Source organism: Phacochoerus africanus, chromosome X, assembly GCF_016906955.1.
Source record: "Phacochoerus africanus isolate WHEZ1 chromosome X, ROS_Pafr_v1, whole genome shotgun sequence".
Taxonomy (NCBI): domain Eukaryota; kingdom Metazoa; phylum Chordata; class Mammalia; order Artiodactyla; family Suidae; genus Phacochoerus; species Phacochoerus africanus.
In genome coordinates this window covers 20553010-20576173 of record NC_062560.1, presented here as the reverse complement: position 1 = coordinate 20576173, position 23164 = coordinate 20553010, and the positions used below count along the sequence as shown (strand labels likewise).

The 23164-nt window shown below is 41.1% G+C and overlaps 1 protein-coding gene across 1 annotated transcript in view; it reads right to left on the bottom strand.

The window, feature by feature from the left end:
- The window catches only part of PHEX (phosphate regulating endopeptidase X-linked), a 226183-nt gene extending 204351 nt beyond the window's left edge, over positions 1 to 21832 (bottom strand). Inside the window, exons 1-3 of the mRNA XM_047765574.1 lie at positions 21035 to 21832; positions 14305 to 14373; positions 7663 to 7824 (exon numbers count right to left, since the gene is read on the bottom strand). Coding sequence (XP_047621530.1) covers positions 7663 to 7824; positions 14305 to 14373; positions 21035 to 21152 — 349 coding nt within the window. The 5' untranslated portion in view covers positions 21153 to 21832. The remainder of the gene's footprint in view (positions 1 to 7662; positions 7825 to 14304; positions 14374 to 21034) is intronic.
- Between the last annotated feature and the right edge of the window lie 1332 nt (positions 21833 to 23164).

The following is a 23164-nucleotide window of genomic DNA, read 5'->3' as shown; positions in this document are numbered from 1 at the left end:
AAAAACCTTTGCAAACAATGCGACAGACAAGTGCCTAATCTCCAAAATACACAAACAACACATACAACTCAACAACGGCAAACAAACAAACAAAAAACACCCAACTGAAAAATTGGTAGAATATCTAAATAGACAATAGGGATGGCCAACAGGCACATGAAAATATGCTCCACATCACTAATTATTAAAGAAATGCAAATCAAAACTACAATGAGGTACCACCTCCACCAGTCAGAATGGCCATCATTAAGAAGTCAACAAATAACAAATGCTGGAGAGGGTGTGGAGAAAAGGGAACCCTCCTGCACTATTGGTGGGAATGTAAACTGGTACAACCACTATGGAGAACAGAATGGAGGTTTGTTAAAAAACTGAAAATAGAGTTGCCATATGATCCAGCAATCCCAATCCTGGGCATATATCCAGACAAAACTTTCCTTGAAAAAGATATGTGCATCCCTATGTTCATCACAGTGATATTCACAATAGCTAAGACATGGAAACAACCTAAATGTCCATCAATAGATGACTGGATTAAGAAGATATGGTACATATATACAACGGAATACTATTCAGCCATAAAAAAGATAAACTGATACCATTTGCAGCAACATGGATGGAACTAGAGATTGTGATACTAAGTGACGTTAGCCAACAAGAAAAAGGCAAATACCATATACTATCACTTATTTGTGGAATCTAATATGACACAGATGATCCTACCTATGAAACAGAAACAGATCACAGCCAAGGAGAGCAGACTTGTGGTTCCCAGGGTGGGAGGGGGAAGGAGTGGGATGGATGGGCAGTTCAGGGTTTTGGGATGCAAAGTGTTATATTTGGAATGGATGGGCAATGGGGCCCTACTGTACAGCACAGGGAACTGTGTGTGACTGGGTCACTTTGCCGTATAGCAGAAACTGAAGAAATACTGTAAATCAACTATACGTCAATAAAAAATAAAATAAACAGCATACAACTCAGACTGAATGTAATGAACAGGTCTAGTTCTTATCAAGTATACCCAACTTATTTGTAATACTAACTGCTACAAAAGAAAAGCTACATTAAAGACATGGGGGAAAGAATAGATTTTAAAAAGTCTGGAAAAGACAGGAGTCAAAAAGTAAGACAAGGATATACATGCACTGGGGGTCGAAATGGATACATAAGAAGAAAATCTAAAATCCTGATTCAGATCTCCCAGAACACCAACTTTTACACATGGTGGCCATTCTCAAGGCCTCTATACTTCCTTAAGCCATTTAGAAAGAAGTCATATCCTAGAGCTCAACGCCTATTTTTCACAGAGCCTTCAGGAATAAATTCATTTCTGTTTTTGAAGTGAACGTCTCCTAAGAGGAAATTGCTAAACTTTCAAAAATCTGACAACGTCTTTCCCCTTTCTCACACTCCACGCACACTCCCATCCTGCCCACGCTCACACAGGGTCCTGCGATTAGGACAGATGAGGATCCCAACAACACCACACAAACTTTTTCAGGTAACATCATTCCATTTCCCATTCTAAAAGCCTTCAATCCAGGCCCCAGTCTTGACATGGCACCCCTCTGTGCATGTGGGACTGATGATGACATGTGCAGAACTTGACAATTTTGTTGCTTCCTGTGTGGCCACATAAATAAGAGCCAGAACGGTCAGAAAAAGAGGAACCTACTCTTGAGTGGGCGCGCTCAGTCCCTACAGCAGATTTGCTGGGACTTACAGAGGCTGAGTTCTCCCCAGGAATAAAAAGTGCGCCGTGCTGGCTGGCTGCTCCTTAGTGCTTCCCTGCCATGTCCCCATTTTGTTTTGGGGGGTTTTTTCCTAGTCTGACCTCATTTGTTCCAAAGAACTTGATGATGTCATGGCTCAATCTGGTACATCATTATACTGTGTTCGCCATCTGAGGAAAACGACATAGTTCACTATGTCTTCAAAAATCTAAACTCTCTAACTGGCAAATGACTTGACAGGAGCTGCACTGAGGCTTGCAGCTTTTTATTTTTGGCAAAAGACGGTCTGGCTAGGATCACCGATAGGAAAAACAAGCTTATGGGGGGGTGGTTATTTCATTACGAGAATCATTTGAATCTCAGCCAGCAGGAATTTACAAATAAATAACCAATCTATGAATCATATTTCTCTGCTCATTAATGCACAGACCCTACTTCATCTTATTGTTCCACTGGTGCTGTCTGCGCTTGAACATAATAATATACTGCATTTCTTTATAAAATATTGGCTAAGATTGCTATTCCAAAACAGGGATGAGCCGGCCCTCCCCTGAGTCATCGGTCTTCTGTTTGACACGAGTGTTCTATCTCACTCATTGCCTCATGTTTCCTAAGTGCTCATTTGCAAAATTTTCATCTGTTCGTTCATAAACAATGCATGCTGTGTCATCTTCATGGTCACATGAAGACAAATTTGGGAGGTTTGGGAGGAAGGAAATTTTAAGACATTCAAACACATGACTATATTCAGCCTTTAAAATAAAATTCTAATTCTTGGAGAGAACAAGAAATAATTTTATTTCCCAAGTAGAAATCTGAGTCTTACATGCCATTTAAAGAAAAAAAAAAAATCACGAAGCCAGGATGCTGACTTCAATCGAGGGCAATTTGTCATCAGCCAGGTCTGTCAAATCCATTTTATTTCACAAATTGGACAGCCGAATCTGTGTGTTCTCTATCAGCCTAAGAAAACGATATTCTTTTGATTGGTCATATTGGGTTTTATTTTTGGATGTTCTCTCTTTTTCTCAAGGGCGAGGAAAAATATCTAGACAGTATTCAATATTTTTGAAAGCACATGCTATTTACAAAGGATAAGAACAGAATAAAACTTAGAGCATTTGATAGACACTACTTCATGAGCCTTAGAACAATCTTTGAGACAAAATGGAGGCGCAAAGGACAAATATTCATCAAGAGCCTGCTGTATGCTGGCAACTGGACTGGGTAATGTATACTGGTCATCTTCAGTACCCACAAGTGCTATGAAATGGGTATTCTTGTCTCCATTTGCAAGCTAAGAAAGCTCAACTAGGAGAGTTAAGTAACTGACCAAAAGCAACACAAGGGAGAAATAAAAAGGAACCAGGATTCGAATCAAAACTCAGGTCTGAGTAGCCTACAGTGAGGAAAAACTCTGGATACAACTTAAGTCGCAGCACATGAATTGACTAAACAAATTGTAGTGTATCCAGGAGTTCCCGTCGTGGCGCAGTGGTTAATGAATCCGACTAGGAACCATGAGGTTGCGGGTTCGGTCCCTGCCCCTGCTCAGTGGGTTAAGGATCCAGCGTTGCCGTGAGCTGTGGTGCAGGCCGCCGACGCGGCTCGGATCCCGTGTTGCTGTGGCTCAGGCGTAGGCGGGCAGCTACAGCTCCGACTGGACCCCTAGCCTGGGAACCTCCCATATGCCGCGGGAGCGGCCCAAGAAATGGCAAAAAAGACAAAAAATAAATAAAAAATAAATTGTAGTGTATCCATACAAAGCAGTCTGGCAAATGATGGTATAGACCTCTTTTTATTGACCTGAAAAGATGACGTATCAAGTAAAAAGAACAGATCATAAAAATAAATATATGATCCCTTTTGATATATGTATATAGTTGTATATGTATATTTGCATTTAAAAAGTTATCACTAGGTAGTGGGGTCTGAAGTATGTTTCTTCTTGTGAGACATTTATAGTTGGTCTACAATAAGTTTGCATTACCTGATGGTTAAATGGATACGTACACAGACTGAGAGATGCACAGAAACACAGATAGATATAGAATTAAGAGACAGAGAGAGAATTTAAAGATCTAGTGTTTAATTCCTACATTGGCTTTTCCTCCCTTTCATCTTTAACGCTTCCCGGTCCCTCACGTCTGGTTCCTGGGATCACATCTCAAGATACACAAGTTACATACAAGATAAATAAAAGTCTAACGTTTTTAAGAAAATAAGATGGTCAGTGCATCTGATACTTGAAAAGTCCTATTTATCCACTTTAAGAATAGCTACCTGCAACATGCTTGCAGAAGTCAGAAAAATAGGTATCTATAATCTGTGTATCCATATCATCTATCCACTTATTATACATTTATACATTACTTTATATGTATAAATGTACAAATATAGACAGAATAACTATCTATACATTTATGGATAGAATGAAAGAATAATATGATAAAGCAAATGCAGCAAAACAGTAGCAATCAGGGAATCTGGGTAAAGGATACATGGATGGGAGTTCCTGTGGTATTCTTTCAACTTTTCTCTAAGTCTAGATAACCTCAAAATTTTAAGGTTTAAGAAAACATCTTTTATATTTCAAACACATACATCTGGTACAAGATGATACTAATTTAAAAAGAGGCCCTACTCCACCATTTGCTCTCCTTCTTGGCACTTGAAACAAGAGCCCCATGACTGATTTTTTAATTCATCCTTTACAGTGCTTGTCACAGAATAACTTGAGATTTATTTGCTTCTGTCTTTCCCCGAGCACAGAAATATACGGGACACCTCCCATTTTGTTGCACAAGGCCAGCACAATCTTGCTAACAGAATCTGACAAACCGAGCACACAAAAATCCATGGACCACTATGAATCTTAAATATAGACACAAATGGAAGAAACAAAATACTAGATATTCAATTCTACCCATGTCTTAAAAAAATAATAAATCATTCATAAGGAGGTTTTATTTCATGGTGATAAGGTTAATTCAGCCTAGAAAACTGAGAAAAGTTAAAAGAGATACTCCACGTGAGACTCTTGATAAATAGCAAAGAGACATTTTTCTTGAGCAGTATCTTGTTGCAAACTAGGAATGACAGTTTTCTAATAAAAAACATTAGAAACAAAGAAAAAAAAATCTATCGGGGAGAAAACACCAGAGATATTACCACCCAAGCTAGGAATAAGAAAAAGGTATTATCTATCACTGCTACTATGCAGCGCTGTTCCGAGGCTCTAGAAAATATACGAAAAGGAAAGGGAGAAACAAAAATCATGATGATTTCTTAATTTTATGATTACCTATCTAAAAATCCCAAAGAAGTCACCAAAAAGTTATCAATTAATAACACAGTTCTAATCACATCCAATATAGATATACCAAAGTTTTACAACAGGCATCAAGAGTTTGCAAACTTTATCCATGAAGGTCAGAGAGTAAATATTTTAGGTTTTGCGGGCCATATGGTCTCATATGGTCTCGGTAGTAACAACTCAACTCTTCTGCTGTGGTGCAAAAGCAGCCACTGATAATTCAAAAAGGAATGGGTGTGGCTGTCTTTCAATAAAACTTCATTTACAAAAACAGGGAGTGGGCCAGATGTGACCCACGGTCCAGTCTGCCAACCCCTACTTTATACCACAAAACACAGTTGATAAAGTAACTGCAAGAAAACATGCAAAGACCCAGAAATAACTTTCTAAAGGGCGATTCTACTATATGCAACAAAAATGAAACCACGAATACTCTTTCAACACAACAATTTCATTTCTGGAAATTTATCCTAAGGATACATTGAGATAAGGCCATAAAGATGTATAAATGTGGACATTTATTATAGCATTATTTATAATAAGGAAAGCTATCTACTGACATAATCCATGTGTGTGAGGAATACATCATTTGTTAAAATAGGTGACAGAGCAGCACGCATAATATCAGCTGATCTTTTAAATATGTGGGTGTGCATATGAGATTATGTGTTATGTATTCACGCACGGAAAAAAACCTGGAAAGATATATACTGAAATGCTTTTTGAGCACTTTTTTCTAGAGGTGGATTTATGCACAACTTTCTTCTTACTTTTTGCATGATATTTGTGCTCATTTTAAGTTTCATAACTGAGCCTGGAAATAAAAGTTCTCATTTTTTAAAAGTAGCAAGCAAAGGCAAAACAAAACAAAACAACCCCCCCCCCAAAAAAAGCCTGTGCTGCCCTCAACAATTTATTCTCATTTCTATGAATTTTAAGCCATATACAGGAAGTATCCTCCTCAAAACCCACCAAACCTGATTTTAGGTTTTTGCTTTCATATTTTATTTTGTTTTGTTTTGTTTTTGGCCACGCCCATGGCATATGGAAATTCCTGGGCCCAAGATCCAACCCGTGGCACGGCAGCAACAATTTATACCTAATTGTGAAATCTAACCCACTGTGCCACCAAGGAACTCCTGATTTTAGTTTTTACATTGAAACATTCCCAGAAAGTTCTTTAAAGTATTTTAACTGTTCCATGCCCTGAAGATATAAATATTTGGGCTATAACTAATATAAAAAGGACCAGCTATCTGGAAATCTTGACTTTCTCTTATCCTTCCATGATAATGCTACTTGTGTGACTGTGTATGTTTGTGTGTGTGCACACAAGCACACCTCTCTCTGTCTAGGAAGAAAAGAAGCCAGAGAAGGGAAAGAAGAAATACACAAGAATGGTAAGTAAGAGATTGACATGAGTGACTATCCTACAGAGAGGTAAGTCTCAGTAAATTTACGAGGTCCTATTTACAGTTCCTTAGTACAGGAATCTCACCTGTTGGGTTATGGGAAAACTCTGACATTCTTGCAAAGTTTTAGCCTTTTAGTAGAAAATATAAACCCATATAATTTATACCTAAATGTGAAATTTAAACACATTTTTCCTTACAATTGACAATAGGTATCTAATTATTTTACCAATGGTTTCAGATGTTATAATGTATATATAAACTGATGCAGAGTTAATTTTCATTAAAATTAATGAATTTAAAATTCTTAACGTTTTGGGGAAAAGGATATGAAAAGAAAGAAAAATGATGATTCTCAGAAATTCTCTGTAGGTGTGTTACTCAATCCAAGTTATATGCCATAACTCACAGTTATCAGAAAGAGGAAAAAAAAAAAAAAGGCTATTTTGCCTTCTCAAAAACAATTACCTTACCGGGCCTTGAAATCTCCCTACTTCCATCCTGAAGTGCTTTTCTCCAACAGCTCAGCATAAAAATTAGATCAACTGGGAGCAGAAGATCCTCTAGCAAAGACATTTCCAACTTCTGAAACACGTGTGTGCATGCACACAGATGTGAGTACGTGTGTGTGAGCTGGTCGTTGCTAGAGAGGCCATGGGAGAAAGGACAGTCTCCCCAGAGCCAATTGAGAAGTTAACAGGAACAATATGACAAACACAAGGTCATCCAGAGTTCTCAAAAGCGATGTCAAAAGACAATGAAGTATTAAACACATTTTATAAACCATGAAAATCCTGGACACAATCAACAAGTGATGAAGTTTGCTCTGAACACGACAGACAAATAAGTATATTGATATAACATCATTTTTCATTAAGTATTCCTTTGCTCCCAATCACAATCAAATGCTGTTTATCCTTCGGCAGCAGAACATACTATTATCAAAGGCAAACATAATGAGCTTTGCTAGGTTGCATTGAGATCTGGAAGACTGAAATTCCAGAACTTTCCTTTCAATCTTTCATTTTAAAAAATCTTGGAAAGACAAAAAGACAAAAAAAAATAAAAATAAAAAATCTTGGAAATGAATTTAATATAGTTAAAAAGTGAGTAGCCATGCTTCAAATCCAAAACTGTATTTTCTGGTCAAATACTGCTCTCTGTAAAAGTACACCACCAAAACCCAGCAGAAACTTACCCTTCAACTTGAGGTCAACATTACGTCTCAGCCAAGGATAAATCCCATAGCTTGGCATATCTTCAGGAATTGGATTACTGTTTATCCAGCCATCACAAGCGAACCGGAAGAAATTATCACATGGGTCCACAGATAGATTTACTTTACTCAAGATGGAAGCAGCTATTTAAAAAGAAAACGACAGGATTAATGGCAAGCACTGAACATTGTGTGCTGGTCTCTTCCAAATTAAACAACGATTTCATATCAACCAGTTTCCAAGCCTTGGCTTTTACATTTCCCCTCAAATGACTCCCTGAACCAACTTCACTATATTAAACTATTACATACAGGCTGAGTAGTTAAAAGTTTGGTGGTATTATTGTTACTGGTTTTTTGCGGCACCGCAGAATCGGTGGGACCTGGGACAGGAATACATATGGATGGCTCGGTAAGTTGTTTGTATTTCCTTCCATCTCATCCTTCTGCAAGGTGACTTTGCCACTCTTCCCACCAGGATCTCTTTCCCATGGCCCTGTATCTGGGCTGGCCTTATGACTTGCTTTGAACAACAGAGTAAACTCTTTATGAGTTTCAAAGCTAGGCCTTTAAGAGGCATTCCATGTTAACCCCCTTCGAACGGAGCCCTGAGACGGCCCTTTGAAGAAGCCTCCTGGAAGAGGTGAAGCCAGATGAGGAAGAACCAAGCCACCATCAAGTGCCAGACATGTGGCTAAGACTATCACGGGCCTTTCAGGCCAGGTGACCCTGCAGCTGAAGGAAGCTCTATGAATGAGCCTAGGCATTCTCAGCAGAGGAAGCCCTACCACATCCAAGGCATCATAAGAAATAACACTCTTGTTTCGAGCCTTTAAGGTTTGAGGTGGTTTGTTCCACAATGAAGGCTAACTGAAACCAAAGACCACATGTCATGTCTAAATACTGAGAAGATCTATTGACAATATCCCTTCATAAAGACCTGGAGGGCCAGGTATGCATTCTTGAGCCCCTTGACATTCAGTGCAGCTCTCCAGAGAAATCCACCTCTGGAAGAGACCCACACAGGCCCTGAAAGGAAGCTTGGGGCTATCAAGCAGGGAACTCTGGCTAGTAGAAAGAAAGGGCTGCTGCCCTGACCCCACAGACTCCTTGACAAGGAGAGAAGCATGGCCAGAGTGGGGCAAAGTGGAACATTCTAAATGAGGGGTCCAGGGCAGGGGCACCTCTTGCCCAGGTCTAGGGGCAGAAGTGGGTATCTGTGTAGGTTAACAGAAAGACACAATAGACTGATCTGCCATTTTTTCCTCATTCTGAAGCCCACACTTGATTGCATATGGAAGAGAGTCAATCGGTGAGAAGTTTGTGCATATTTAAATATGTATCCATGAGCTTTTAAAAAAAAGTCTTTGATACACAAAATGAGAAAGGTCCCAAAATCCCTAATATTGAACTCCAACTCTTTTCCAAACGCTGGCTACCACTCCAGCATAAAGCTATGCACCAAATGATTTTTTTCAAAAGGCAGCCAATATTTTAATGACATTGGAAAGATGACATCCTGGGTGATTTTCATACTTTAATTAATGCCAGAATACATTTCTGTTTGAAGCAATGAAAAGCCAATGAGTTTTCAGCTAAATATGAATGACTTGCCAAAAAAGTATAATCTGCATAAATTTAGATAGGCATATTACGGTTTGGCTGTATGTGTGGTTCCTCTAGGTTTAAAAGTAAAGCTATATAATTCTCTAGTCTAGACTTTCTATGAAAATTTCAAACAGCTTTTACAAATATCCTAATCGTGACAGAACTTCAAAAATCCCATCATTCTCAACCCTTTCCCATGGAAAAATGGGGAGAAAAGGCAAAAAAAAAATAGTTTAGAATCTAAGTTTCATAAATTTTAAATTGTCTTAATATTTTCTTCTTTCAAAATTAATTAGGTTACCTCCAATTATAATTTTACTTTCCACAACTATTTTATTAATATTTAATATGCAAATATGCTAGGACAAGTAAAATCTTCATTTTAGTTTCTATTCGTAGTTATTCTGGCTCTTCAGCCACAGAACAAATCTGCTATGTGACACCTCCGGGACCTGGATCATACGAGTTTCAGTCCCACACAGTACTGAGAGTCACACAGAGGACCCCTCACACACATTTTTATTCACACAAGCATATTGTTTTCTGGCCACCTTCCCAAACTTCCCCCTGCCCCCAACCGTCAAATGAATCCTCTCCATCTTCTCAGTATTCTAGCAGGTACCTAAACTGCAAGATCAGCTCTGACCTCAGCCCTGATATAAAGTAGGGGAATACATCACTCACCCTGAATTTGGAAGTGAGCCCACTAAGTGGAAAAAAACTCTAGCTTCAGCTTCTCCATTCATCATCCATATCTCACAGCTGGGCACAGGGCTGCACTTTCTGCAGGGAAACTGTGACTTCAAATTGCAAGGGACCACAGTTGTCAAGACACCAAAACGCCTTCTTTCCCCCTCCTCAGCTCCGTGGAGAAAACCCAGAGTCTTGTTTTAATAAAAGAAATACGATGATGAAGGAAATCTGTGAAGGGCCAGGCTATGTATTCCCTCAGGTCTTTGCATAGAAGGTCAACTGTCATGCAGTCTCCAGCTGGTGGTTATGTCGTGGAGGTGTAGACACTGCCCCATGTACCAGCCTGACTTTTTAAGTGCAATCAGGGCTCAAGGGAGAGGGTGGTGGTAACAATTAAATCACTAATATTGAGCGTTTCTTCTGTGCCAGGAACTGTGCCAAATAAGCCCCTTTCATGCAATATAGCCTCATCTCAGACTGGGAGCCAGACCACCTGGGTTTGAATGCTAATGACGTCATGAAAAAACTATGTAACCTTAGGTAGGTTCTTAGCCTCTCTGTATCTTTGTTTCCCCATCTGTAAAATGGGGATAATAACACCACCATGTAGGATCTTCATGAGAATTAAACGAGTAAATACATGTGAAGTACTTAGAACAATGTCAGGCACACTGCCAGATAAATATGGTTGCCTGATAAAATACGGAATATCTAAAGAAATTTACATTTCAGATAAATGACTATAGCATAACTACTATCAAATATTGCATGGGACATACTTGTACTCAAAAAAAAAAAAAAAACTGCCATTGCATATCTGCAATTCAAATGTAACTGAACATCCTGAATGAAATCGTGTAGCTAAATCTGGCAACCACACATATAAATTTGCTATTACAATTCCACAAACACTTATCAGAAACTCTTGAGGCCAGATGTTTGGAGCTCACGGATTCGAGAAAAGCCATACAATGCATATACTATAGATTCTATAATACCTCCAGCAATGTCTGGAGTGGCACTCCTGAAGCAAGCACACTAATAATTCTATAGGGATAAATGCCTAATCTCTCAAGTGGGATGAACAAAGTCTACAAGAGCCTCACATGAGTTAAGATCCAGTTTTGCCATCACAGGCACTGAAGTTGGGGCCCGTCTTGCCAAGTGAGCGTTACAAGGCTCTCTGCCTTCGGGGTGAAGGATCGAGCATTGTCGACACAGATCACCAGCACCACTGCCATCATTTTTAATTTCAACTGTCACAAGCGGTATGATAAGTAAACACTTATTCCCATTTTACAGAGAATGAAGCTGAGCCTTAGGATGATTCATGTATTTAGCCCAGGATCAGGGGGCCTCTAAGTGGCCAGATCATGCTTCAACCTCAAGTCAGCCTGCCTTTATCCACCATCATTAGCATGCCCTTTCCTTGTTTCCTCATTTCTTTGTATTCTTTCTCCACCTCTCTTTCTGAAAGAGGGATTAGCATAGATAGAAATGGACAAAAGGAGCAAAGGAAAGCTAAGGAGGGGAGGCATCTCCTAAAAGGTCCAGAGTATCCCTCTCCCGGAAAAGCTGATCTCTGACCTTAGATCCTGCTTCTCCATTCTTTGGCCACTGAATAAAGCTTGTGCGGTATCAATCTCAAAAAAACAAAAAGCAAAAGAAAATCCCTCTCCTGAACTTCAATCTGCATGCACCCATGTCGTGCCCACGTACACACAGCAGAGGTTCACATTACACTAAAGAGGGCTGTAGCCCTGGTGAGCCTTTTATTACAGAACAACAAAAATATCTTTTTCAGTATTAGAAAGCCATTTGCCAACATGAAAATTAACAGGGCAACAAGGCAAAACACACTAGAGGGCAGGAAACAACATTACCAGTGTTGCTCTTTTTTTTTAATTATTTTCTTTATTTTTCCTCTTTTTCAGGCTGCTCAGGGCGGGGAGTGGGGATGCATATGGAAGTTCCCAGTCTAGGGATCAAATCCAAGCTGCAGCTTCGACCTACACCACAGGTACAGCAATGCCTAATCCTTAACCCACTGCACCAGGCCAGGGTTCAAACCTGCCCCTCCACAGAGACAAGCTGGATCATTAACCCACTACATCACAGCAGGAAATTCCTCAGTGTCATTCTTTAAGCTAAAAGCTTGTGTTATGATTCATAATAAAGAGACAAAACCCATGAAACCAATGTGTACAAAAAGTTGACTCCAAAATTTCAATTTCACACATCTGTGAGAACCTTTTCACAGCAAAAGCACAACATGACAATGTGACATCAAGTCTAAAACCTGTCCTCTGATACTTCCACCCCTACTCCAGGTCACCCTCACTCCACTGGGGAAAATCCTAGGTCAGCTGCTCAAGCTGGCCACAGGAAAGGGTCTGGGAATTCCCACATCTTTATCACCCTTTCAGGGATGAGATCCAAAAGCTGCAGTGGCTGTCTAGACTCTAGCAGGTCTAATGTTAGGAGAAAGGAGCAAGACAGGACCAGGATCCAAGAGAGTTATCTGGCATGGCCTCTGACATCACGGTACAGATGGAGAGGAGCCAGACATGAACTTGAAGCCCAGCACTGCTGCTAACTCGGGATGTGACCCTCAACTTATAATTGGGTCTGGTGATAACACTGACTTCACGGGGTTCTTAGGAAAATTTATGAGATGGAGCATATAAGTCATTTAACACTTGCCCCCTTAAAAAAATATACTGACCACTTACGAATGGGGCCAAAAAAAAAAAAAAACTCTAATAACACAATTATCTACCACAGAACCTTTGTATAAGGCCTCAGAGTTTAAAAGCTCTTTCACCTAAGGCTGCTCTATCTCAATAAATGCCACCACCCAACCACCGTCAAAAATCTAAGCGTCACCTTGATTCTCTGCATTTTCTCACGACCCACATGCCATCTTTTGGCAAGCCCTCTATCTCCTAACCCCTCCAGTCTCCCTTCCCAACTCTGGAATTCAAGACAGTATCATCTCTTACCCGGCTGACCAAAATAACCACCTGCCTGAGCAACCTTCTTCCGGTCTTGCTCCCTCCTCCACCAGAAAGACTCTCCAGAGTCTAGCTCTTCACAGAGAGGTCTTTTTAAGTGCTAATAAGATCATCCCTCTCTCTGAAAAACCCTCCAGAGGCTTCTAAGCACACTTAGGAAAACCTCAAACTCGCTGGCACCTGGGTTCTGTACTGACCCTCATCACCTGCCCTCTGCCCAGACCCGGAGGCTCTTCCCACTTCTCAAGTCCTCCAAGATCTTTGCTCTGCGGGACCTTTGCCCCAGCTGCTCCCCCACCGGGAAAGCCCTTTCCCTCATCTTCCCCTGCATTCCTTTCTCACTATTCAAGGGCCGCTTCAATGTCATTTCCTCACGCTTTTCGATATCGCCATCCTGTCACCTGTCATCACATTATTCTAGTTTTCTGCCTAACACCAGCTAATATTTTTGTGGTGCGTTAATTGTCTAGGGTTTTTGTTGTTTTTCTTCCCTTTCCTCATCATCCTACCTCACTGGTGTATTCCTAAAACCTAGCTCAGCGCCAGGAAGTGCAATAAATATTTGGTGAATTAATTCATTAATCTCTTCTCTTAAAGCCAAGAGGAAAGTGAAGGGGCCATGTGCTTAACTTATCATTTTCCCTTTGGAAAACACACTAGCGTCCCTGGCCACTTAAAGATGGAAGCGGGGCTGGAATCCAGGTCCTGCAACTCAAGGTCCTAACACTGGTTTCTGGAGGGAAATTTAATAGAAGTGGCAAAAACTGAGGCAACTTTAGCCACTCATCTTCACTTTGGGGCACCTGCTGATACACAGCCTGTCACCTCCAGAAAAATTTGACTTGTAACATGAAATAGAACGACCCAAGGGGATTCCAGGTGGCAGTGGAAGTATGGATTTATAGAGGGTCCCTGCTTAGATACATACATACAGGTCAGACCTGGTGACCAGAAGATACAGAAAGGCTGCTTAAGATAAATCTATATCCAGCTAAGGTGATAGGAAGGTCGATGGTCTCTGTCTTCTGGTCTTAAGAGAGGCCATTCAACCTTCCAAGCCCCTTTCTGATTTCCTTATAATGACTTAGAATACGTCTCAGCTGTTTTATTGCAAGGAAAAGGAAAACAAGAAACCTACGCTCCACAACTTCACACCAAGACTTGAAAGTATACTTAAAATTTCATCGGAATTGTATTTCATACTCGGTAAACCTCAAGCAAACAGGATACTAAAAATACGACCTGTTTTCTCTTCCACTCCCCAAGGTACCGTAATTATAACTTGACACAGGATGAAAAACTGACTTACCAGCTTCAATGCATTCCGGCTTCAGGCAGTACTCAGGTTTAGCTTGGAGACTTAAGAAGCCTTGACTCACTGAAAAAACAGACCAAAATAAAAAAATGACTGGCTCGCAGCAGACCACCAACAGGTAACCCACTGTCAGGCACACATGCGAGACATTTGACATCAGTTCATCCTCCACAGTGTTGACACCCAACTCAAAAATCCACCGGGCACAGTATCACAGAACCAGACTCTGGTCATTAGCTAAGCAACCCCGGCGGGGCTCTTGGTTGCTCTTAAACTTGGTTCCCTTGAACAAAAGTTGAGTGCTTCTCGGAGTGGAGTCCCTGGGGCAGGGGCAGCGCCGCAACACCATCTAGGAGCTAATTAGAAATGCAAATTACCGGGCGCTACACACGCACGTACGCGGACGTAGGTACAAACGCACGCACGCACGCACGCAGAAGACCTTCTGACGCAAAAACTCTGGGGGTGGGGCTCAGCTATCTGTGTTTTAATGAGCCCTCAAGGTCCTTCTAATGCACCATCAAGTTTGAGAACCGCTGGGCTAAATGATGTCTAAAGTCTCTTCTGGAGTTCCCGTCGTGGCGCAGTGGTTAACGAATTCGACTAGGAACCATGAGGTGGCGGGTTCGGTCCCTGCCCTTGCTCAGTGGGTTAACAATCCGGCGTTGCCGTGAGCTGTGGTGTAGGTTGCAGACGCGGCTCGGATCCCGCGTTGCTGTGGCTCTGGCGTAGGCCGGTGGCTACAGCTCCGATTCAACCCTGGGAACCTCCATATGCCGCGGGATCGGCCCAAGAAATAGCAACAACAACAACAAAAAAGACAAAAAAAAAAAAGTAAAGTCTCTTCTATCTCTGATCATCTGTGGTTTAAGTCTCATCATTTCACTTTTTTTTTGTTTACAAGTACATTCTCTTTTAGTGATGGGAAATATGAAACTCACAGACTGTATGTCGTTTGGAGCAAATCCAGAGTGGAAGGAGAAAGCTAGCCTGTGTCACATTTCAAGTTCTGCATCTTATCTAAACCATCCAGACAGATATGGTCCATAAAAGAGGGAAGAGTAAAAATCTGCTGTGCATAACTCAGTCACCTAGCAAGAGAGTCCTTATCTGCCTGCCCTGTACCGCACACACCCTCCTCCCACCAGGCCCGGCCTCCATACCAGACAGATGCATCTTGCTGGACCAAGTTTCCACCTACTCCCACCAAAACAAAACCAAACAAAAACCCTAAAAGATAGAAGCAGCTTTTCACAAAATGCTTAATTTCCCCCATCTGGCTGGTAACATCATTTAATTGGATTTTTGCAGAAATACAGAAGGGTGCCCTGTGTGTAAATTTCGGGTAGCACCTGGGCATTAGCAGATACGAGTTTAGACTTCTTGGTAGCCAAGGAAATTATGGAGAATTTGTTACTGTTTTATTCCGTGAGCAGAAAAACGGGATCATTTGAAGATGTGGCTTTGGGAAGATGGATGGTAGAGGGGTGATGGGGAGAGTGGGAGGAATAATGGGGGGTGGGAGGCCAGCGCCTTTCCTGGCATCTTCAAGAGACATACGGGATCAGAAATCATGGTGGTACCTATATTTCTGCTAGAGATGGAAGACGTGTACATTACCTGCCAGTGTGGCAATCTGTATTATTTATTAACCCACATTCTAAGAGGAGCTTGCTTTTTCTTTGTTCTTTGTTCTTTTCTCTGCTGCCATCCTCCGAACAGCCTTTTTACCTGTGTTACATTAGAGAGTCAAGAAAACTGCCTAGGGAATATCTCAGGCCTATTTTTAAGAAAAGTGTCCAGCAGAAAAAAGAAAAAAAAAAGACAGAAAGTAAAAATATATATGTGGGGCATAAAAATTAGTTTGGAATATTTCAATATGCCTTGGTGGTGGAGCTATGGGGTAATTTTTCCCCCTCAGTCTACTTCTGTATGTTTCCAAATGTTCTTTAACAAGCATGTGTTTTTTTAATAATGAAAAAAAAACTTTATTGTAAATAATATTTTTATGATTCTGGACAATACCTTCTTGATATGATCCTTATTTTATTTTGGAAAAAAGGTAATGAAATAGTTCCTTCCAGGATACAAACTTCATTATAAAATAAATAGGTCATGGGGATATAATATACAACATGGTGACTATGGTTAATAATATTGCATATCTGAAAGTTGATAAGGGAGTAGATCTTAAGAGAAAACCTGTGATGATGGATGTTGACTTATCATGGTGATCATTTTGTAATATATACAACTATTGAATCATTATTTGTACACTTGAAACCAAAATATTAACATTCTATGTAAATTATAACTCATTTTTTAAGTTTTTTTTTTCTTTTTAGGGCAGCACCTGCAGCATATTGAAGTTCCCAGGCTAAGGGTCGAATCGGAGCTACAGCTGCCAACCTTCAGCACAGCCACAGCAACACCGGATCTAAACCGTATCTTCAACCCAAACCACAGTTTGTGGCAACACCAGATCCTTAACCCACTGAGCGAGGCCAGGGGTAGAACCCACATCCTCACAGACATGATGTCAGGTTCTTAACCCACTGAGCCACAACGGGAACTCCTCGTTTTTTAAAGGTTTAAAGAGTTCTTCTTTTCAAGGAAAATAATTATTGACTCAACACTTCTAAGGAAGCGGAACCAAAATCAAATATCTTTACCTGATGATGAGTAAAAGAAAAGTTTAGGCTAAATCAAATGGGGCACAAACAAACCCAATCCTTCAAGGAAATGCATTACTTCCATGGGGGGGTTAAGAGCTTGCAAATAAAGAAGATTCAACAAGCCCAGATAATGCGAAAGTTGAAGTGACAGAAATAGAGACAACAAAGAAAATATTTTTAATATAAAAAAGGAAAATGTCAAAAGTTCCCGTTGTGGCTCAGAGGTAATGAATCTGACCAGTACCCATGAGGACCTGGGTTTGATCCCTGGCCTCGCTCAGTCGGTTAAGGATCCGGTGTTGCTGTGAACTGTGGTGTAGGTCGCAGATACAGCTCAGATCTGGTGTTGCTGTGGCTGTGGTGTAGTCTGGCAGCTGTAGCTCTGATTCGACCCCTAGCCTGGGAACCTCCATATGCCACAGGTGTGGCCCTAAAAAGCAAAAAAAGGAAAATGTTACTTTTTGCTGGTCAGGAACTTCAAAAGAACTTAAAGAGCAGTTTGGTTTCTCATTTTAGATTTCTCTATAACCAGCAGAAATAACCTCAGAATGTGGTGGAGTCATCCACAGGTGGAGAGCACCCGAATGACCATAAAATGGGGGTCAGCAAACAAGAGCCCATGAGCCAAGTCCAGTCCATTGATTGTTTCTGAACGAGCTATGAGTCAGGAATGGTTTTCACATTTTTTTAGTGGTTGGAAAAAAATTATAAGAATAAGATTTTATGACATGTGAAAATGATCTGAAAGTTAAATTTCTTTTTTGGTCTTTTTGCCTTTTCTAGGGCCGCTCCCTCGGCATATGGAGGTTCCCAGGCTAGGGGTCTAATTAGAGCTGTAGCCGCCAGCCTACGCCAAAGCCACAGCAATGCGGGATCCAGTCTGTATCTTCAACCTACACCACAGCTCACAGCAACGCCAGATCCTTAACCCACTGATCGAGGCCAGGGATCGAACCTGCAACATCATAGTTCCTAGTCGGATTCGTTAACCACTGAGCCATGACAGGAACTCCTGCAAGTTAAATTTCAATGTCCAGGAATCAAACTGTACCTGAATACAGTCATGGCCATTTTTGTATATATTGCCTATGGTTGCTTTTGTGCTACAACAGAGACAGCATGGCCCAGAAAGCCAAAAATATTGTACGCATGAAATTTATATAATGTTATAAACCATTGTTACCACAATAAAAAAATAGATTTAAAAGAAAAAATAAATTTTTTTATTTTTATAAAATAGATTCAAAAATCTATTTTATAAAATAGATTTAAAAGAAAAAATAAAATTAAAAAAAATGAAATAAACTGGTTAGAGGCATATAGGTAAACCTGATGTCTTAAATCCTACTGCTGTAAGTTCTCTGAAACCACCTCAAGCCAGTGTCTCTCACTCTTACTATAGAAGGACTAACATTAAAAGAGAGAGAGAGAGATTATCCCAGAACCTAAAATATAAAGAAGAGGGAAGAGGAAAATGCTAGAAATTGCAGACATGAGACTGACCTTGGGTAGGCAGAAAAACTTCCACCCAGAAATGCCTTGAAGGGAAGAAGACTTTAACCAGAATGTTGTCATAAAGAGCACTGCCTGGCAGGTCCCAGGAGGCTCAGACAAGGACTTTGCTAGGTGCAGGGTGAAGGTGGGCAGCAGAGCCTGTGGAACTAGGCATTGAAAAGGGATGGCAGGAAGGGAGTTGTCAGAAATAATGTAGAGACATTTGACAAAAATTACTCTTTTTTTTTTTTTTTGGCCCCACCCACGGCATATGGAAGTTCCTGGGCCAGGGATGGAATTCCCAGCCACAGCTGCGACCTATACCACAGGTCCTTAACCCACTGCGATGGGAGGGGAATCGAAGCTGTGACCACACAACGCTGGATCCTTAACCTGTTGCAGCACAGCAGGAACTCTGGCAAAAATTACTTTTTAATTTGAGGGTGTGCATTTATTTTAAAGTGAATGTCTTGGAATATATACGTCCAAAAGGACTTGGTCACCTGAGGCCAGGCTTCTCAAACTTGAATTTGCACATGAACCACCGGGGGATCTTGTGCATTCTAAATCAGCAGGTCTGGAGTGGAGCTCAGGCTCCTGGGTGATGTTGATATTCTGATTCATGGACCACACTTTGAGTAGCAGAGGCTCAGAGAGGCCACACCCTTTTTCTGTAACACCATGACAGCTCCTTTCAAAGATCTGAAGTGAGAGAGAGCCAAGTTATTGGCCACATCGGCAAGTGATTTTTTTCTATTTTATGCAGGCCTCCTTACTCATGATAGCACTGCCTAGCTTGATGAATTTTACTGCGCTCTAAAAACTTTAGAGCATATCCCAAGGGATCATCTTCTCTCAAAGAATAAAGATGTGCTGTCATCAAGAATATTCCTATTGGAGTTCTCTCACGGCACAGTGGGTTAAGGATCTGGTGCTGTCACTGCAGCAGCTTGGGTGGCTGCTGTGGCACAAGGCACAGGTTTGATCCCTGGTCCAGGAACTTCCACATGTCATAGGCATGGCCGAAAAAAAAAAAAAAAAAAAAGAATATTCTGATAAATGCGCTACAGCCTCAGAGTATAGTCATAACAGTGGAATTTCAAAAAAGTTTCAGGCAGTGGCAACGTCGTTAAAAAGAGCACATGTTTTTACAAAAACAGTAATCATCTGGAGTTTTAAGTTTGCAAGTGTTTGCAAAACACAAAGAGTCTAACTTTGTAGTCACTTCCCACACAGCACACAGTCCCTTGGCATGCCCATATCATTTTGTCCTCCAGTTTTGAATTTCAGGGTAGGACACTTGCCTAAACCCCAAGTGCCAAGAAATCTCACAACAGTTTTCAGAGCCTCAAGTTCAGTTGCAGGAGTAGGAAGTTTAGCTCTACCAGAAAGTAATAAACCCATCGAATTTCTTACATCTTCAGCCACAGAAAACATGGAAAGATGGTGTGCTCATTTTAGCACTGTTTTCAACCACACAACCCTAATTCTTTTAAAGTTTAATTACTGGTTTTCCCAGGCCAAGATAAACATATGCAACATGCATTCTGCATGTGCATGCAGGCCTCCTGCTACATATCAAACTGCACCTAGAATCTCCTAAGTATCGGGCTTGGTCCCACATAACTTCAAAGCTAAAGAAATAGCATGGGCCGTACGAGCAAATAGAAAGGAGAGTAGTCAAGGGTTCAAAATGCCTGCAATTTTTTTTGGCCATGCCTGCAGCATGCGGAAGTTCCCCGGCCAGGGGAACCCACGCCACAGCAGCAATCCAAGCCCCTACAGTGACAATACCAGACCCTTAACCCCATGAGCCACCAGGGAACTCCCCCAAATGCCTACAATTTTAGAACATCCCTCTCCCCTAAGATATTTTTCTTTTTCATAAGAATATGCTTTTATCATCATATATGGGTACAGCATTCTCACCAAAAGTCATTCAAATAAATGAATCACAATACCTTTCAAATCTTGGGAGGAAAACCTCTGTTTTCCTTCATATTAATTTTTAAATCTAATAGAAAGGCAGAGTTAAATTTTTATGCCGCCAGAGCCCCTGGATTAGAAAGGAATTGAAGAATGCCATTAAAGGTGCATTTTTAAAGACTGATTTGTATTTTGTGACCTAAATTCCATGATTCATTCAGGTAAACATTGACAAAAATCAGACAGAAATTCAGCATGGCTTGAGCACAACGTCAAGTCTTTCCTCCCAAAATAAATGAAAGTATCTGACGATGAATTCACAAACACTCATTTTGCTAAATATAATGCATAAAAAATGTTTGCCCAATGCAAATGAATCCTCCAGCCACTCGAAGCCACTTTATACCCACTTCACATTCTGGACTATGCTTTTGGTTCTCAGGCGTTTTTATTTATTTTCCCTCCTAAAGAAAAAGCTTCATTTCATTTGCATTTGTAATAGAAACTAAGGAGGCACCACCTACTAACACAAGCAAACAACCTGCATCCTGACAAGATCTGCCAGAATAAGGCACAAGGAAACTTCACTACGCTTGCCCCATTCTCTGGCCTCCGGCGCCTCCACTTACCTAGAAAGAGGACCGTGCCCAGCACCAGGGTGCCACCAACAAACACAGCCAGGGCAATTTGAGTGCCTCTGTTGGCCTTCTTTCCACTCTCCATGCCGCTCCCCGTTTCTGCCTCCATCAGGAGAGACGCAGAAGCCAGGCAAGAAGAAAGTCGCTTTTTGTGGTTTAGTGGCTGCTCTCAAGAGTCTGTTAGGCGTTGACATCCAAGGTTCTCGTGCTCTTCTACTAATGGACAGGTTAAAAAAAAAAAAAATCCTGTCAGGCAATGTCCTCTTGCCACCTTTTTTCAAATAGTTCTTCACAAATGAAATAAAAGAAACCCAAAATATTGGTTGCCTGGGCTTTCTCCCCCTCCCCCGACCAGACAAAACAAACACTGGTTGCTTTATCTTGGTGCTCTCCCCCCAGCAAAGTCCCTCTCAACCGACTGCTTGGCAGGCTCTTCTCTCAGGCGTTCCGAGTGGACGTGTTTTACTATGTGGCTGAACAGATGTTTTAGCTATTTAAATGTATAGTCACTTGGGGAAGAAAAAACAATTGTCTTTATCAAAACTGGATTCTCGTCAAACTCCCCCAAACCATGATAAGTTAGGTGGCAAAGGATTCTCCGGACCCACTTCAAGATCTCAATGAATCACATCGTTCTTTTGCAATAATCATTCTCCTCGCCTGAACTGTCTTCATCAAAGATACTCTTGCAGTGTGCGAGCCCCTTTTTAAAGCCTTCGAAGAGTTCCTGGGATATCCTGGAGCATTTTATTTTAGGAACTTTGTGTATGACAGTATGTGCCAAAAATCAGAGTCATAGCCCAGTGCAGTTGCAAAGTAGCAATTAAGACAACCTACAGAGGCTGATGGTTTGGACTGGAACTTTTTTCTAAGGAAGAAGGAAAAGCACTTCCTTTCTGTGGTGCTAAGAATTATGCAGAAGGTGGGTAAGTATTCAAATTAAGTTTATTAGCAAGCACCAAAGATACAGTAAAAGGGTTTTACCCTGCATGTTTGGATGAAAAGTGCACCCGTGTCTTTTGTCCCCAAGTCCCATCTTTGGTTAGTTCGTTTTTGTGTTTTCATAAAGCGCCCATTACAGCAGATTCCCCCGAATGAACTCAGAGGCCAGTGGTTTCACAGGAAAGACCAGTTCAGGACCATACTCATTTCTTTGAGTATACTAATGATTTAAATTATGAAAATCTGCTTTCTTCATGGGGAAGGGCAACTGATATTTCCATGCCATTGAAATCATGTAGATTTTATTTTCTAAGGATACAGATATCATTAATTCGCAAAACAGTTAGCACCTACATTTCTTTGTTTTGCTGAAGGTCATAAGACAGTGGGAGTGGGGCCAGAGGATTCAGCTAGAAACCAGTTGAGCACTTGTCTAATACGAAACTTTTCCCATGGCCTTGGTGGGGGGGGGGTCACACCAGTGCTCAGCAGACACTGAGGAGTCCAGTATAACACAGGCACACGTTCATGGTCCTGTAACACATCCTTCCTCACTTTTTGCTCATTTCATGTTGCCCCCAAGCCAGAGAAACATAAGCCTTTGTCCAAATTATGACATCATGGCATGCTGTAGACATTATGTGCTCATTAGCTGTTGATGTTATTTTATTATTGTTCCATAACACATCTTAGCAGGCCTTTCCTTCCTAGGATGGGATCCTCCCAAGAGTTTTGGGACTTGACTCCGTAATACTTCTTAGACTGTGAGCTCTATGAGGTCAGGAATCATGTTCATCAAGGTCAATGCTGCAGCCCCATCATCTAAAGTTTATGGCCCATAACAGTGAAGGAAGAAATATGAGCAATGAAAATTATACAAGTGAGCTCCAGCCACTTATTCTTTTTTTTTTTTTTTTTTTTTTTTTTTTACTTTTTAGGGCCACACTCGTGGCATATGAAAGTTCCAAGGCAAGGGGTTGAAACGGAGCTGCAGCTGCCACCCTACACGGCAGCCATAGCAACGCCAGATCTGAGCCTCATCTGCGACCTACACCATGGCTCATGGCAATGCCAGATTCTTGACCCACTGAGAGAGGCCAGGGATCAAACCAGCATCCCCATGGATACTAGTTGGGTTCATTACCGCTGAGCTACAATGGGAACTCCCCCAGCCACTTA